This window comes from Eschrichtius robustus, chromosome 5, assembly GCF_028021215.1.
Source record: "Eschrichtius robustus isolate mEscRob2 chromosome 5, mEscRob2.pri, whole genome shotgun sequence".
NCBI classification, from domain to species: Eukaryota; Metazoa; Chordata; class Mammalia; order Artiodactyla; family Eschrichtiidae; genus Eschrichtius; species Eschrichtius robustus.
The window spans coordinates 129,157,054-129,174,635 of record NC_090828.1 but is presented as its reverse complement, the minus strand read 5'-3'; the positions used below and the strand labels follow the sequence as shown (position 1 = coordinate 129,174,635).

At 43.7% G+C, this 17,582-nt stretch overlaps 1 protein-coding gene across 1 annotated transcript; it reads right to left on the bottom strand.

Moving 5' to 3' along the window:
* Positions 1-1,011: 1,011 nt before the first annotated feature.
* On the bottom strand, positions 1,012-17,462 carry DDX18 (DEAD-box helicase 18). The gene is made up of 14 exons (XM_068545260.1): positions 17,306-17,462; positions 15,437-15,820; positions 12,788-12,928; positions 11,215-11,350; positions 10,755-10,855; positions 10,435-10,634; positions 10,227-10,341; positions 7,942-8,081; positions 7,027-7,188; positions 6,543-6,695; positions 5,782-5,895; positions 4,270-4,326; positions 3,769-3,946; positions 1,012-2,714 (listed from the first exon to the last, which is right to left on the bottom strand). The coding sequence occupies exons 1-14, from the start codon at positions 17,388-17,390 to the stop codon at positions 2,572-2,574; spliced, it is 2,109 nt and encodes a 702-aa protein (XP_068401361.1). The 5' UTR covers positions 17,391-17,462; the 3' UTR covers positions 1,012-2,571.
* Positions 17,463-17,582: the final 120 nt, after the last annotated feature.

The window sequence follows — 17,582 nt, the reverse complement described above, 5'->3', positions numbered from 1 at the left end:
ACCACTACGATTTTTTTTTTCTTAATATAAATTTATTTTTGGCTGCGTTGGGTCCTCGTTGCTGCACGCGGACTTTCTCTAGTTGCGGTGGGTGGGGTCTACTCTTCTTTGTGGTGCGCAGGCTTCTCACTGCGGTGGCTTCTCTTGTTGTGGAGCACGGGCTCTAGGCGTGTGGGTTTCAGTAGTTATGGCACTCGGGCTCAGTAGTTGTGCCTCGTGGGCTCTAGAGCGCAGGCTCAGTAGTTGTGGCGCACGGGCTTAGTTGCTCCGCGGCATGTGGGATCTTCCCGGCCCAGGGCTTGAACCCACGTCCCCTGCATTGGCAGGCGGATTCTTAACCACTGCGCCACCAGGGAAGTCCCACCACTATGTATTTTTGAATAAACAAATCCTTTTTTGGATATCCCAAATTCAGCTTTAGCTTGGGCAGCTAAGACCAAAATGAATTTAGAAATAGCAGTGACACACGTGCAGCCCAGAGGACCCAAAGGTCTCTACTTGCTGGCAGTGATCTGCGTGGCTTCAAGTCCACGCTGCCTGGCCTTCCTGGCTGAAGGCACTTAATCCCATTTGTCAAGTTAGTGGCCGCACACATGCCGCCAGCAGCTGCGTTCTTAGCACAGGAACCTAAGGGGGCCTTCTCTCTGTGCAAACGAGCCTTGCAGATGGTGCTGCCCTGCCCTCGTATCTGGTTCTAGTTACCGCTCCCTCACATGTGAATCCTGGCCAGGTTGGTCAAGTGTGGTTGCCTGGATGTCCCGAGGCTGGACCAGCCTGCCAGCACAATTTCACATAGGACTCCCAGCAAGTCCTGAAGTAAGCCGTTATCATAGTAAGAACAATCTTTCCACCTCCTGTTTATATACTTTTCTCACAAATGACAAAACAGGCACTAGACACACTGAGACAAGGAGAGCCAGTGTGGGACATGCAGGCATCCAGAACTCAAATCCAGGCAGACCAGGCAAGGTTAAAGCATAGTAATAAATGAGATACAAAGTTGATGTAATTATTTAATGACACAGGAAAATAATGTTATGCAACAAGATGGTTACAAATAGTGGGTAAGGATGACTTACTACACCTTTGATAAAAAAAATGAAAAAGTATGTGTACAAAACACTGGAGGGTTATGTATCAAAATATTGGCAGTATTTACTTCTGTTCAGTGATTAAATATTCTCTTTGCTTTTGTGTACTTTCTGAAACATGATTATTTCTGAAACAAAAAAGAATAGTTACTGGAAAGAGAAACAGTTATTAAATGCCAGAAGTCCAGCAGTCAAGGTCTGAAACCCAGGACATGTCTAGCTAGGGGGACAATGGTCGAGCCCAGGTGTGGAACAGTGTATCATTCTTTTCTTTTCCTACTGCAGTGCTGTTTACCAGACTGTTTCTTCTACATTTGATACTTATATTTAATAGGAATCTATGAACATGAACTGGTACAACAGCAAAATGATGCTGGCAACTTTGGTTTTAAATAACTACAAAATGTAATAACCATTCTGTAGTTACAAAACACACTAGAAATAAAACATAAAACACACCAGAAATCAAAAGTTCCTACAACAAAAAACCGCATCTGACTAAACCACTGACTTTGTTGCTCATTCTGATGTGTGTTCATTTTCAATTTTCACCATAAATCTATTTTTGTTTCATGGATCTGGAAGAGGCAATTTTTCTCAAAAAGATGCTTTGCCTTCTAAGTACTATGAAGAGTTGGAAGGGCTCACCAAAATCCAAACCACTTCAAACAAACAAGTTTGACTGAGGAGTGTCACCATTCTCTGTGCCTTAAAAACAAAAGTCTGCTAAGTTACCAAATGGAGAACAGCAGAGTATTACACCTGTAAATGAGGCTCAAAACTCTCAGCTCTCATCCCCACCCTGCCCTCCATGTCAGGACTGCTGGGGCACTTTATTCAAATAACAACGACAACCCGTATTTCTTACCCTTAAAAAAGTAAAATGGAGAAAGGATCGTTGTTTTAAAATCCAACACATAAAAAACACAGCGCCACCTCTAACCGGAGGTGCGTCTTAGGTATTTCCCAAAGCTCTCTGCCCTTTTACGTGGCAGCATTTTCAGGAGGGGTCAGAAAACTACTGAAGTAAGGTCCAAGAAACAACGAAAGGTCCAAGAAACAACCAAAACCAAAAAAATAAACTGAGATAATTTCAGCTGTCCAGTGTCAGCTGCCCTGTGTGGCACCTGCCCCGTGTGGCAGGCTGACACGGCACCCTAAGCCATACACATCTTCAGACGCCAGGAAGGAAAGGTGCCAAAGGAGTTACACTACAACACTAACCAGTCTGGGGAAGAAAAGATTTAAACTTAAAAACATTCTATCACCACACAGACTAAGAAGGTCCCCTGCTTCGTCCTTGGCCAGTCAAGAAATACCGAACTGTTTCATATCCCCAGAGAGGAGACCCACTGGAAATGTCAGTGCCGGCACCCCAAGTCCATTCATACTCGTTAGATGAGTCCCAAATCCTACGGCAACAATTCCTTTGTTAGAGCAAGAAAAAAAAAAAAATCCGTTTCAGGACAAAGGCGTGTCTTCAGTGAGAGAACTGCCTGCTGTCAGATGGTTTCCTGCTTATGTGCTTGAAGATCTTGGACTTCTCGACTTTTCTGGCTTTCTGGTAGCCGAAGCCACCGCCGCCGCCCCTTTTTTTAAGTTTGCCGTCGTTGCTGTTCACGTCTAAAGGGGGACGTTAAGGAAATCAAGCAACACAAAGACAAGGACTCCAGTCTACCGTCTGCAGAAGAACCAGCCAGCTGTACCCCAGGGGCCCCACCACCCCTCCCCAGGCCACGAACACACGCGAACATTCCAGACAATCAGGAGTGGCCACGTGACTATGGAATAAAACTAGCAGGATAGATTTTTAAGGCCAGTGTAATACCTGCATTATTTTTCCACGCAATGAAGCCAAAGAGGTAAATCGGTAAGTGTGTAGGAACATTAAAAAATACTCCCAGTGTCAAAACAAAATGACTTTCACCTCTGTTGGGAGCTGATTCAGAGGTGCCTGACCGAGTGGAGCTGCTCTTCCTGTCACACGGGGACTCAACATGTGTTCACAACAGCAGACACTGACTCGATGCCCACGATGCAGACGGCCACCCAAAGGTGGTCCTCCAAGTCCCCGTGGGAGTTACTACCACGGTGTTAGCGAGCAGGCCTCACTCCAGCTGGCTGCTGCTTCTGTTGAAAGCGTGTAATAAAACACATATTACATATCACAACAGAAGCAACTGGACGTGTTCCCTTTGCCTTTTATCTTGAGTAGCACTTAGGCTATTTTCTTTCGCTGGTCTTGCCGTTTCCTTGCACGAAATGCTTCAATGACTGAGAGGATGAAAGCCCTCTGAGAGGTTCCATCTTGTCTGCAGCTTCTTCAAGGTATCCCGCTCCTCTGTGTACCCTGTACAGTGAAGTCACACACCGCCAAGCCCCGCCTCTCTGAGCTTCTCCCCACAACGTACAACTCCCCCTGCTGTCTGCCACTCAAATTCGGCTATCTTTTTTAAAGCCATGAACTGTCTCGCTTCTGTAGTCTCCACCCTGACAATTAACCCCTGCCCAACCCACGTGAGCACTGACAAGAGGTCAGTGACCAGCCTGAAGGCCTGGGCCCTGCAGGCCTCAGCCAGAGCAGACACACCAGCCCAAGTGCTAAGCCCCAAGGCCCCCGGTCACGCTTCTGTCCCATAGTGCCTGGACGAATTCATAACCACAAAGAAAAGGATACTCAAATCAACAAAAGGAGGCACCTTGAAACCAAATGACAGAGCAACCTGAGGCAAGTTTAAGTTATTAACATTAAAGATCTGTTTCAGCGAATGGGAATCATACGCTCGAATGTATGACTTATATGCTTCCTGGGCTGACTTATGAAGGAAGTAGTTCTTTTCAATCAGTTTTTCAAGCTGAAACAGAAAGAAATATTGCTTTTAATGAAATAAAAAAGCACGTCATATAAAACATTTGTTCCACTACACTTGCTCCAAGCTTTGTAATATCTGCAAAATCAGGCTGCAGTTATGAATGACGACAAAATTCTTGTAAGATACGGACGGAAACAAGGTAGAGAGCTCTGGAATGTGGTCACCAGCACAACAAGACACGGAAACAATCGCTTGGTCCGAACTTCTCACTTTATGAACAGGGAGACTCGGAGGACAGTGAGTGTCAGTGAGACGCTACGAAGGTGGTGCTGGGATGACCCTTCCTCCCCCTCTGCCCTGCATACCTGAGACTGAATGTCAGAAATTTTGGACCAGGAAAACTCAAATTCACTTAAAGGAACCTAGAAAACAAAAGCATGCAGGTTAGTAAACCAGGATGGCTCTGATGCAGCTCATCAGGCACTGAAGAGATGGAAGGGGAACAGGCCTGTGGAATTCCCACGGGCCAGACATCTGCTCCCTTGTCTCCCAATGCCAATGGGAAAGGCTTAACCTCCCTCTGCTGACTGCACATGAATCATGCTATGGAATCCTCTTGAAAGAAAAGGCGAGAAACTGGCAGGGGCAATGAATCACTGAAGCCCTTTTCTCTAAATAAAGATCTCGGTGGATGCAACGTGATGAAGCAGCTTGAAGCTTCCAGCTGAAAGAACCACTAGCCCTTCTCTCCAACACCACACTGCCCTGTGACTGGGGTCTGTGACACTAGGTCACAGTGATCACAACCTCCTACAGGAAGGATATTTCTTACCAGTCGTAACTTATTAGATGACTGGGAAAGTGCGAGACCGGTGCTAGATGCTGGGGGAAAAGAACAGCTGCCCGAGTCACAGGCCCTGCCGTCAGGGAGCCTGCCGCCTTGGGGGGAGACAGGTAAGTGATGAGACAACTTGCCGAGCACCTGTGCTGGGGGGACATGAGGAGAGCAGGGCCTCCCAGAGGAGACAGCAGCTAGCGGAAGCAGAGGCTCTCTGAGAGCCAGCAAACAGGCATCTGGAGAGAAAGTGCGAGGGCTGATGGCAATCCCTAGGAACTGCTCCACGATGGGGGAGTGGGGGAAGGAAAATCCACCAGGCGACACTGTGCCGTGAAGAGGCAAATGTTAGGCAAGACAAGGCCCGACAAGCATTCTCACGACCTGGCAACAGAGAGGCCAAAGCCAGATGAGGGCGGACTGGAGACCAAAATCAGGAGTTGAAATATAACCCACTTTTCAAAACGGCAGACTGAGGAAAGGCGACAGGCAGTAGCCACGCTGGACCTAGTGAGAGGAGAGCGGGTTTAGGGTTGAAGTTATTTTTTGGTCAGAGACTTGAGATGGTAAAGAGCTAAGTGCCAGGGAGGGACGGAGTCAATGAAGAAGGGCCCGAAGGAGGAAGAGGTAGGAGGGAATGGGCTCCCTGGGCTTGGGGCGAGGTGCAGACACGTGGAGAAGGGCTGCAGCGGGGGAGCAGGGGCAGAGATGACCAGCGTGAGGCAGCTCGCTCACAAGGAGTGGAGACGGTTTCAAACAGGGCTGCGGGGATGAGAGCGGAGACTGGGGACAGGGACGCACCCTGCGCGACACAGAGCTCAAGGACGGGGCCTCGGGGACAGTCTCCCACTCACAGTTCCTGGGGGCGACCACATAAATCTCATCCACTAAGCTGCTCTAACAACTGTCCGAACAGCATGGCGACATGCAGGAGTCCTCGGACACACCGAGAAATGGTGCTTAAGGCCATGTGCACCGGTAACCAGTTCCTCCCGAGAGCAATCTGTCCCCAGCTTAAGGTTTTCCAAGTGAAGGGCTTTACCTTGGATTGCTTCAAGTAGCGAAGGAAACCCAATTCTTCAGGGCGCAAAATGAGCAAGGCATGCCCTCTGCCGTTCAGGCCTCTGGCTGTTCTACCCACACGATGAATGTATTCCTTTGATGGAGAGAGAAAACCTGAGGTAACACACTGGTTTCCATGGCAACCTGTGGCGATCTGCACGTCCAGAACCTGCACGGTAGTGGACGGCAGTGTGCCAGCACAGCAGTGTGAGACGGCCCCCACCTCCACCTAGTGGCGCCACACAGCCCGTGACCAAGCTCCCCAAAGCTGGCCCCCCATTCCTTCTGCAGGGAGCGTCCCCACAGAGGTAACACAGCTATGCCCGGGGCCAAGGAAAGCTAGACAGAACATTCACATTAATTCTATGACCTAATCAGATGACTATTAAGTGTGCTTCAACTTCAAAAGGGCTTTGGGAAACACATTTAAATGCTGGCTGATAATTTATATAATCTATTGTTTGTTGAAATACCCAATAAAACTTATTTTACTACGTATAGTAAAGAATGGTATCTATCTCTGTAAGCACATTTTATTTCCTTCTGACATCTACTGCTCTTAACCGATCCTTCCAAGCGTGTAACATGCCTAACGTAAGTCCCACTGACACCTGTCGAATCTCCCTGCACACACCCTCTCTGGGTCCTGCAAAAGCCCTGAACACTATCAGCCTCAGAGAAGTCCTGCAGTCACTGCACACTAGAGGGGTATTCTGTGGAATGCGGTATTTCTCAGGGAACCTTGGGGTCATCCGGAGGGTCATACTGAACAATCCAGTCCACTTCAGGAATGTCCAGCCCTCTAGCTGCCACGTCTGTACACAACAAGATCCCCGAATCTGCATTGCAGAACTGGAAGAACGTGGTCGTACGCTTGTTTTGTTTCTGCCTTCCCTAGAATCAAAACAGAACATCCATTGGAACAGAAAACTTGAAGTTGCTTGTGGGAGGTCTCGATATAGAATCCCCAAACTGTGGAACTATTACCCTGCTTTACTTCAAGTTCATAACCTGTCCTATTTCCTCAAGGGATGGCGTCCGCTCCTCCTTTCTGGTCCCCGCCCCTCCACCCCCAGCAAAGCTCCCTCCACACAGGACCAGTCACCCACTATTGCCCAAACGACTCAGAACTATGTTTGGAGGAGACAGCAATACCTCAATCCCCATGATCTATATAACTTGATGAGTGTAACCTGTTTTTAATAAATCCATCATAATCACTTACATGAATGGCCAAGACAGGCAAATCGATGTAGTTCAGCAACTCATAGTGGTATTTCACGGACTTACAGGACGAAAAGAAGACCATCAGTTTCTTCTTCCGGTTCTTCTTAAGGAATGTAAAGAGGAGGAGGAATCTCTTTTCGGAAGGACAGACAACGTATCCCTAGGAGAGGTGCAAGTGGACAGACACAGAAGAATCAAATGGACATTTTCAGCTTCGTCAACTAATATAATTTGATGGATAGCACAGATTAATACAGCATATACACGGTTATGCCTCACAGCAAAATTACTGCCTTCATTATAACAATGCATTCCTAAAATAAGACTAATTTTAACTCTTTTGATTCCTTTTATTGGCTACAATCACTGGATACGAAATACTTCCCATATTTCTGAGACTACTGGTTATTAAGTTCTTGTAATCATAATGTACCAATACCTCCATTAACTGGAACCCTCAAAGTGTATCAATGTTTCATTTTTAGAAGGTCCTTAACAGCAAGACCTCAAATAACCACAGCTTAAGTGCACTGTCCTAAACATGATAACAAAGCTGGGTGAATATATTTTTAAAAACTCAGCAACCAATGAAAGGTTTTTAAGCTGAAGTGTTACAGGAAACATATCATTCAGCGAAAGACTCAACCTTACAGCTGCTCTATTTTTAATCAACCTAGTCTGGATCTCTGTCACCTCATTTCCACAGTGAGGCGCCTGAAACCAGCCTCTCCGCCTTCCAGCTCACCTCACATCTTAGCGCAAAAGATTATTACACAGCAAAATGTTTTTTACTCCTCTAAAATTGGCAGTGATATATTCAGTTCGTTAACCCATTTGCTTTCTAGATGATCCTCCAAACACTTGCAAGGAAACACCAACGATCCTTAAAATTGAAGGTACTGACAAAAAGTACCTGCTCAAGACCGTCCACGGTTGCATGAGCTTTATCGTCATCAACACCAACATACAAGGGCTCCTTTTTCAGAGAAATCCTTGCCAGGTCTTCAACTTTTCGAGTTTGTGTGGCAGAAAAGAGCATGGTCTGTCTGCGGGCTGAAACACACCCACATAAACATGACCCAGATCCTTCAGGGAACCCTTAGAATTGCTTCACAACTAAAAATGCTCTCAGTGGAACTATCAGAAATGAGAGACATGGTATCACTATAAATAGTAAGAAAGGAACATCATGGACAACTTTAGACATTTGACAACTAAGATGAAATGGACAGTTTCCTTGAAAAAGAAACTGCTAAAGCTTGCTCAAGAAGAAATAGAAAACCTGAATAGCCTTGTATCTATTAAGGAAATTATAGTTAAAATCTTCATGTAAAGAAGACTCCAGCCCCCAATGGCCTCTGCTGTTGAAGTCTATCAGACACTTATGAAAGAAATATTATCAATATTTCATAAACTCTCCAGGACATTGAAGAGAGCTTACTTCCCAACTCACACCTTTCACAAAGTTTTAGCAAAGTGAATCCAGAAATATATATGAAGGATAATGCATCATGACCAAGTGGGGTTTATTCTAGGAATGCAGGGTTGGTTAACACTTGAAAATTAACCAATATAATTTACCATATTAACAGACTGAAGAAAAAACATCTGATCATTTCAACAGACACAGAAAAAACATGTCAGAATTTAACATTTATTTCTAATTTAAGAAAAATCTTAGCAAACTAGGAACAAAAGGGATCACCCTCAGTCTGATATAGGGCATATAGATCTAGAGCATCTACAGCTAACATCATACTTAATGGTGAAAGACTGAATGCTTTCCCACCTAAGATCAGGAGTAAGACAAAGATGTCTTCTCTTGCCAGTTCCATTCAGGATTATACTGGAGGTTCTGGCCAGCTCAATCAGGCAAGAAAACAATTAAGTGAAAAATCTTATCTCACAAAAGATATGAAAAAACCTGTACACTGAACTCTGAAACACTGCTGAGAGAAATTAAATGAAGATCTACCTCATTCACGTGTTGAATGACTCAACATTGTCTTCCACCAATGATCACTATTCAGTACAACCCCAAGATCCCCGGAGATTAACAAACTGATTCTAACATTCATATAGAAATGCCAAGGACAAGACCAGCCAAAACAATTTTGAAAACGAACAAAGTTGGAGGGTTAACACTACCTAATTTCAAGACTTAACAGGAGGAACTGGAAATCCATACACTGCTGATGGGGATGTAAACTGGTACAAATTAAACATTCACCAGCCACTCCATTCCGAGGTAATCACCCAACAGAAAAGGAGAAATATGGCCACAAAAAGAGTTGCAGATGGATGTTCATAGCAACTTTTTTTGTAGTAGACCGAAACTGTTAACAACACAGTGGTCCATCAACAGTTAAATGGATAAACAGGTTGTGGCATATTTATACACTAGAACGTCACTGAGGAATAAAGCAAAGAACTACTGATATGTGTAACGGCACAGACGAATCACAGAAGCATTTGCTGAGCACAAGAAACCAGACAAAAAGAGAGTTACACTGCATATGAGTTCATATGAATCCCTGGAAAATGCAAACCGATCTACAGTGACAGAAAGCAGATCCACAGTCACCTGTGAGAGAGAGGTGCGTGGCAGCTGTTGGAAGCGGGGGACAGTGAGAGGGAGGGATTACAAAGGCGCACAAAGAAAGTTCTGAGGGTTATGGAAATGTTCACTGTATGGATTGTGGTGATGGTTTCGAGGTGTAAACAGGACAAAAACGTATCAAAGCATACATTTAAAATATGTAGATTATGTTAATTATACCTCAATGAAGCATTAAAAAACTAATTGTATAATGCACTGAACCATGGTGTTTTTATAGATATAAGCAGTTTATAATGTTTCAAGTACTATAACCAAGGTATGTACCACTCAAACATAACACAGAAGGCAGCAAGTCGATGGCTACCCAGGAGCTGTGAGATGGGGTGGCGGGGACGGACGGGAACGAGACGTACGTTAAGACTGTTCAGCTCGCGCGGCAGCCTCTCAAATGGCAAAACCACTGCGTTAAGTCACTAGTGAGAGTGATGCTTATGTTGCAAACTACATCTGAGGGTGACCGGCACAACCACTTCACTCGCTAAATTAAAATTCTGACATTAGTAGTTTTCACACAGGAAAAACTCTCATCTACTTCCAACAGCTACTCGGCAAACCACACGCAGATGCTACCTACTTACTTGGCAGAAGTTTAATAATTTGCTTTAATTCTTCTTCAAACCCAACATCCAAGATACGATCAGCCTCATCAATAACCAGACACTGTAGGTTTTTATACATAAACCCTGGGGTATTCTGACAAGACAAAGGACAAAGAAAAACTGTTAGCTGTCAAGTTTATGTTTCACACAGACAAAAGATGGGGACCACACAATAGTGTTCTCTTACCTGCATATGGTCCAGGAGACGGCCTGGTGTGGCCACAATGACGTTGATCCCATTGGCAAGCTTCTGTGCTTCAGCAGATCTGTTACTGCCCCCCATTATTAACCCATACGTGTGAACATGGTGTGTCATCAGCTCCTTAAGGACACCAAAAGTCTGCATGGCCAGTTCCCTAGTAGGTGAGAGAATAAGGACTCCTGTTCCTAAAAAGCAAAACAGGATATACAGTGAAAGTCCAACTGTAGTTATCACCAGGAGTCCACCAACAGCTACAACAGACTTCCAGTGAGATACTGGCAGAAACAGTGGGACCACAGACTTACCATTCCTGGGCATGAACTTTAACTTAACAACGAGTTCAACTGCAGGAATGAGAAATGCCAGGGTTTTGCCACTGCCTGTTTTTGCAGCTGCTAGAAGATCCCTAGAAAATAGAAAGGAAAAGGAGAGACGTTTAGTCTACTCATTCAACAAGTACTATGTACTATCACACATGTTGTTTTAGGCACTGAGGCTAGATCATAACAAGAAAAAAGTCCCCACCTTCTCTATCACTGAAATCAATCATGTGGGTTAAATACTTAACTCAAAAATAAGAATTGTGCTAAAAACAGAAGTGAACAATTTTCTCCAAACCTAAGTAAATAAGCTAAAGCCTTTAACGAAGGTTGGGTATGTTACCCAACACGGCGCAAGATCAATAGAACACACTGGTATTTTCTTTCCAAACTACTAGCACTAAAAATAGAGATAATAATGCCCAAACCTCAATGTTAATCATACCTGCCTTCCAGAAGTGGTCTGATACTTTTATGCTGAATTTCAGTCATGTTTGTAAAGCCCATTTCTTTTATTGCCTTCAGAGTGTTCTCATTGACAAGATTAGTCAGAGAATCAAACAAAGTATCCTCAAAAGCTCCTAAGGAGAAGACAGTTTATCATTAGCAAATTTATCTTTTCTTAATAGTTAATATTGTTAGTTTCCTAAATTAGTTTTGCTGATTGAAAACATTACTGGGTTGGTGTCAAGCTTAGAAGAGCTTCTTCCAATAAGAACAAACCCCAACCATTCCTATAGAATATCAAGAAAAAAACCTTATACTTTTGAAGTTTCTCCACTGCTAATGGCTGTGTGATGTAAAGTCCAGAGCCTATACTGTAACAAAATAACAGACGGAGAGGTGGTACAGTCAAGGGACTTGTATGAAATGAAAATGCCAAGGTGGCGGGAAGGGGAGAGGGAGAGACGGGGGTGGTTTGCGGAGGGAGAGTCCAGAGGGAAATGAAATGTTTAAGAAATGTGAAATAAAAACTGAATATGAAATCAATCAAAATAGTAACTCTCACTCCAAAAAGACAACTGGGAAGAGTCAGATGTAGCCACAGATGGTTAGACTGTACCCACAGATCAGGTGTGCTGTGGCTCTCCAGCAGGGGGAGGCATCAGGATCACCCGGGAGCTCCCCGCCCCACACGTGCCCTGGCTATAACCCAAGTTTTGGCAACCTTGACAACACTGACATTTTGGGATGGATAATTTTTTGTTGTGAGAGGCTGTCCTATGCATTATAGGATGTCCTGCAGCATCACTGACCTCTGCCTACTGGATGCCTGTAGCCTGCCCCCAGTTCTGACAACCAAACATATTGGTGGCCAACCCTCATGGTTTGCCTGGGACAGAGGTTTAAGGGATGCAGGACTTTGAATGGGAAAACTGGGATGAGCTGGTCACCCTACCTGGGAGGTAAAATTACCCTGTTTGAGAACCACTGCCATAACCTTTGCAATTTTGATTATGGAGATTGGGTGCTGGGCCTCAATTATTTTAATAAACAAAAAAACCTTAACCAAACAACCCAAGCAACTGCTAGATATTTCTGGTTAGGAGCAACTGATTCTAGCCTAAACGCTTGACTTTACAGGTAAAGAAATAGAGGCTAAAGGAGGTGACTCTGGCACAAGCCCCTCTATAATGTTAATTTCACACTTCTCTTTTAGTAATGGAGCCAGTATTGAACCTCTGGGCTCCAGACTTCCGGGCCAATGATTTTCCTACTACAACATGCAGTGAGCTTTAGAAAGTGACAAACCAAAGGAACAGAGGACCCCAAGAGCTATTCGTGTGCATGTCAAAATATTTAGTGTTAGAAATAAAGAAAAGGGAAAAACAGAGAAAGAAACAACAGGAACTAAGGCACACAACGTGGATGATAAAAATAGTTAGCTATAAATCCATTTCTTGTCAATACTTATCTTTTCCAGGTAAATTAAATGCCACAACTGAACCTTTAGATACTATAATCCAAGGAGGCATGACATTTTAGAGAAGACCTATCTGGAAAGCACTGATAGCTACCTGTCAGTCCCAGGGGCAGGCTGGGCACCATGCTGTCATCGTCCTCATTGTCTGGCTTCTCCACACTGTCTCCTGTTTCTTCAGGAGCCTGGGCACCATCTTCAGAGTCTCCTTTGTCTTCAGTTTTTGCTTTTTTGGAATCTTTGTATTAAAGGACAAACCCCCCACAAATTTTTTTCTTAAAATAAGAATACCAAATGAGACCACAAAATAAAAGATGTGTGATGCAAAAAGGCGTATTTTCAAAAGCTTAACATATTTTCAGTTTTAATTTGCTAAGAATCTCTTTTTCCTGATTAAAAAATCTGGCTATATTAAAAAACCCAGTGGGACACACAGATTTGCCAACAAACTTTATGTTTTAGGCTTCTTCATACATATTCTTTTACTGAAGTATAGTTGATTTACAATATTGTGTTGGTTTCAGGTACATAGCAAAGTGATTCAGTTCTACATACATATATGTATATATTGACATTCTTTTTAAAAATGCTTTTTCATTATATGGACTACAGTTCCCTGTGCTATACAGTAAATCCTTGTTCTTTGTTTTATGTATGGTAGCATGCATCTGTTAACCCCATACTCCCAATTCAGCCACCCCCCTTTCCCCTTTGGTAACCGTAAGCTTGTTTTCTGTCCGTGAGTCTGTTTCTGTTTTGTAAGTTCATATGTACTATTTTTCAGATTCCACATATATGTGATATCATATAGTATTTCTTTCTCTGACTTACTACTTATATATTATACCATCTTAAGTGAGCAAGAAATTTTTTATAAGCTGAACTAAACAATTTAAGTATGTTAATCACACCCAGTTCTATAAACTTCACTGAGAAAAACAAGGGCAAGTCATTAACGTTTTTTAAAAAAACTTATAACAAGCGTGGTCTTTCCTCCTATGCCATTAAACATAAATTTTCTATAAAAGCTAATTTTGTTTTAAAGGGGAACAGAAACACAAAAGGCTCTTCATGGTACTAGAGGCAGACTACAAAGCAAGAGCAACAATCTACTTAGCTGGGCGACAGAAACTGGCCCGTTCCTTGAATGTAAGTGGTGAGGGGAGGAGAGGGAAGGCCTCCTGGCTTTTCATTTCTACATCCACAACTTTCGTAACATAGCCCCCTAAACTACCTTCCCAGTCTCACCTCCCATCATGCTCTTAAATGTTCCACTCTGGGCCAAATGGGTTGACTACCATGCTGGGCTTTTACAAGTTTATGGCAGTTAGTGATGCTAATTAGAACAGAATTGACCTAAACCAGAACTCAGGACTCTTTGTAGCCCAGGACTGGCCTCTTCTTTGGACCTTACTACCACCCTTCTGGGAAATGGTCAACACTGCAGGACCCACACGTTCAAAGGCCATGGATATTATCAGCTGGTCTTCAAGGCTTATTACTTCTGTTTTCCTTAAAACAGTTCTTAAAGGTTACCAATAGGATTTAAACTCCCAGCCCTGTGATTCAATGCTTGAGAGAAGAAATAATATCACTTCCTTAGGCATACTCAGAACAAGAATCCTAAGGGCACTAATAATTTTAGAATAGGATTACAATCACTTTAAATCAAAACTGTAACGTCTAATCCTCATGCTTTTCTCTATCTTATTTCACTTTCTGTTTAAACGATTTCCCATAACTTACAAATGTATTATAGCCTGTAGGTAGTAAAAAGACAGCCATGCGTGTTTGGAAAATTCAAAGTGTCCTTCTAAATGAAACCTTTATTTCAGACAAAAGATGAATAGGATATGCTAACACAAGTGCTGGCAAACTTCTATAAAGGGCCAGACTGTAAACATTTTAGGCTTTGCAGGCCATATGGTCTCTATCACCACAAAGGCCAAGTAAAAAAATGGGCATCTCAGTGTTCCAATTAAGCTGTATTTGCAAAAATAGGCAGAAGGCTGAAAAGTTTGCTGACACCTGTTCTATCCTGTCTTGAAATCTCTGCTTGCTCACATTTCAATTAAAATGCCTATTCTTTCACCTAAGCTTATTCAATCCAAGAATCTTGCAAAAGAAAATAACCCTGCCTCCCCAATCCTGGCCATTCTACTCACTTGGAAATTAACATTCCATTTATTCAGAAGTTTCCTAACTGCTATTTTATATACTTTGCGTATCCAAATTATCACTAAGTTGCCTTTCGAAGGTAGGAATTTATTGTAGGAAAAAGGAATGGGGCAAAAAAGACGTAAATGAAAAGAATCACTAATGCAAAGTCCTTGACACATAAAGACCCAAGAAGATAGATTATACTACCAGCCCAGATTTCTTTAGTGTCAGTAATTCCATAATTCTCTTTGGAAACAGGTAAACCTAAAATATTTTCCATAAGATCTTATGGAAAAACCCGAATGAACTTTTTGGCCAGCCCAATACTATGTCATAGTACGTTCTGTTTATCATAAAAAGCTCAGATAGTTAACTGCCAAAGAAGAGCAGTATTTTGAGAAACGTTAAACTGCAGCCCCCACCCCCCCGCCCCACCACCAACGTTTGCTTTAGCTACCAGGCTAGTTTCTCGTATGCCAGTAAGTACAGAGGAGTCTTGCATGTCATGTGGACATAAGAAGAAGAGAGGAAAAGCAGAATGAGAACTTGAAAACCTGAAGAGCTTAAGTTCAAAGAAAATACATACCAGGCCCAGCATCATCCACTATTTTTCTCTTTTTCTTCTTCTTCTTCTTCTTCTTCTTTGATTCTGAATTGGGAGACTGCAATGCTGCTTCCCCACTGGTCAGTGTGGTAGATTTCTTGGAGGATTTTTTAACTTTTACATTTTCCACTGTTTCTTTAGGTAAGTCTCCATTTTGGGCTTCTGACCAGCCTGCATTCATAGACTGTTTCAGGAATTTTTTAACTTTTCCACCTACTACTGCTTCTTCAGAGATGTCTCCATTTTGGGTTTCTGACAAGCCCACAGTCACAGACTGTTTTAGGGACTTTTTAATTTTTCCACCTCCCACTGTTCCTTCAGACACATCTCCGTTTTGAGCTTCTGACAAGCTCACAGCTGAGGCCCCTGTTTAAAAACAGAGCACACACAGTGACAAAGAAGGAGAGGTTTACTTAGAAACGCTCGTATCCCAAATGAGAAATGTCACGGCTTCCAGGACTGAAATGATTTAGCTTCTACTTCCCTGTCATGTATATTAAAACAGCTTCCAATTTTACAGTGTTCTACTGCAGGACAAATAAATTTAAAAAAAAAAAAAAAAAAAAAAAGGGAAAGCTGCATTGATTTTTTAACTTCAAAAACCACATCTCTGTCTGTAAGAAGTTAAAAGTCTGGATCAGGAAAACTTCAGTGAGGTTAAATAAACAAATGGGGCCAATGTTACTTACAAAATATACATTCTAATATTAGGTATTTGATATACTTTCCTAGACATCAGTGAATTGAAAACTCTGTTGATATAACCACTTATTTGTCTTGATATTTATCATATATACATGCCTAAGACTGTCTTTACAAAAGTTTCTGTTTATACACAGAAGCACCATCTTTTTTTTACCTTTAACTAAGAAGTAGTTAGCAATGCTTTGTTATTCTATAGGAAATGGAAATATAAGGGAACTTCAAAAACATTATTCCTAAAACCCACACACCTCTTCTCTCCTCCAGGATTTCTTTCAATCAACTAATCTCTACAGAAAACCAGCTAGTGTAAGGCATTATGCCTCCAACACTGCCCTAGGGGGCTTCCGTATTATACAGGACCGAAAAACGTTATCATAACTTCAGGATGCCTCACCCACTGTCAGGAAGTTAGGACTGCAAATGAGGTAGGTAAAGAAAAGTGACATTCAGGGAAAATGCTTTTCATGGAAGTCTTTAAGGATGCAAATATGTAGAAGCTCTTAAGAAATTTATAACCTAAAGTTAGGGGTGACAGGAAGACAGGGCACGAGATTACGCACATGCGTATGATATGTGCAAAAAGACATTCTGGGAGCCGAAAATGATGAAGTTCTTCAAGAGTCGAAACAGAGGGCAGGTGGGTAGGGGAAGGCAAGGGTATCAGGAATGTTCTGTGAAGAGTGACACCCAGCTTGTTCTGAAGCGACAGAGACATGAGATACATGATGTGAAAGGAAAATGCGTGGAGATGAGAAAGTCCCACGTGCCTGATTGGAAACGGGGGTTGGGGATGACCCTAGAGGTAGTGAGGAAGTCAGAAAGGGAGGGTGGAAGTGGGGCAGGCTGGAAACGAACTCTAGAGGCCTACTGCACGAACTCTGTAGGGACAAACTGCTGCTCAGAAAGGGCAGATCTGGGGCCACGCGCAGAGTCGGCATCTGCGCGGGGCCCGACGGGAGGCCGCCCCGGGTGGCCTTTCCACGCTCCGCAAGCACGCGCGCTCTACGGGGACGCTGCCAGCGCTACATCGGGGCCGCAGGGCCTCCCCACCAGCGCCGCTCGGCCCCGCGGCCGCCGCAGGGCGCCACGGCCCACGTGCTGGCTCCCTCCGCAACCCAGGCCGCCGCGAAGCTCAGCGCATCTCACCCTGGAGCTTTAGGTTTCGCTGTCGCAATTTGAGGTTCCGCTTCTCGATCTTCTTGCGTAAAAGTTTCATCGGTAAATGAGACATGTTGTCGGTGAAGCGCCTTCACGGCCGCGCCGCAACCCGGCTTCTCTGCTCTCCCCGGTGACGTTACTTCCTTTCCGGCCACACGAGCTCAGTTCAGCCAGCCGGAAATACGTCACAGGAGCGCTCGCGGTCGGCGGAGCGGAAGTGGGTCCGTAGCGGAAATGCTTCCGGGCGCGTGCGCCGTCTTACCCT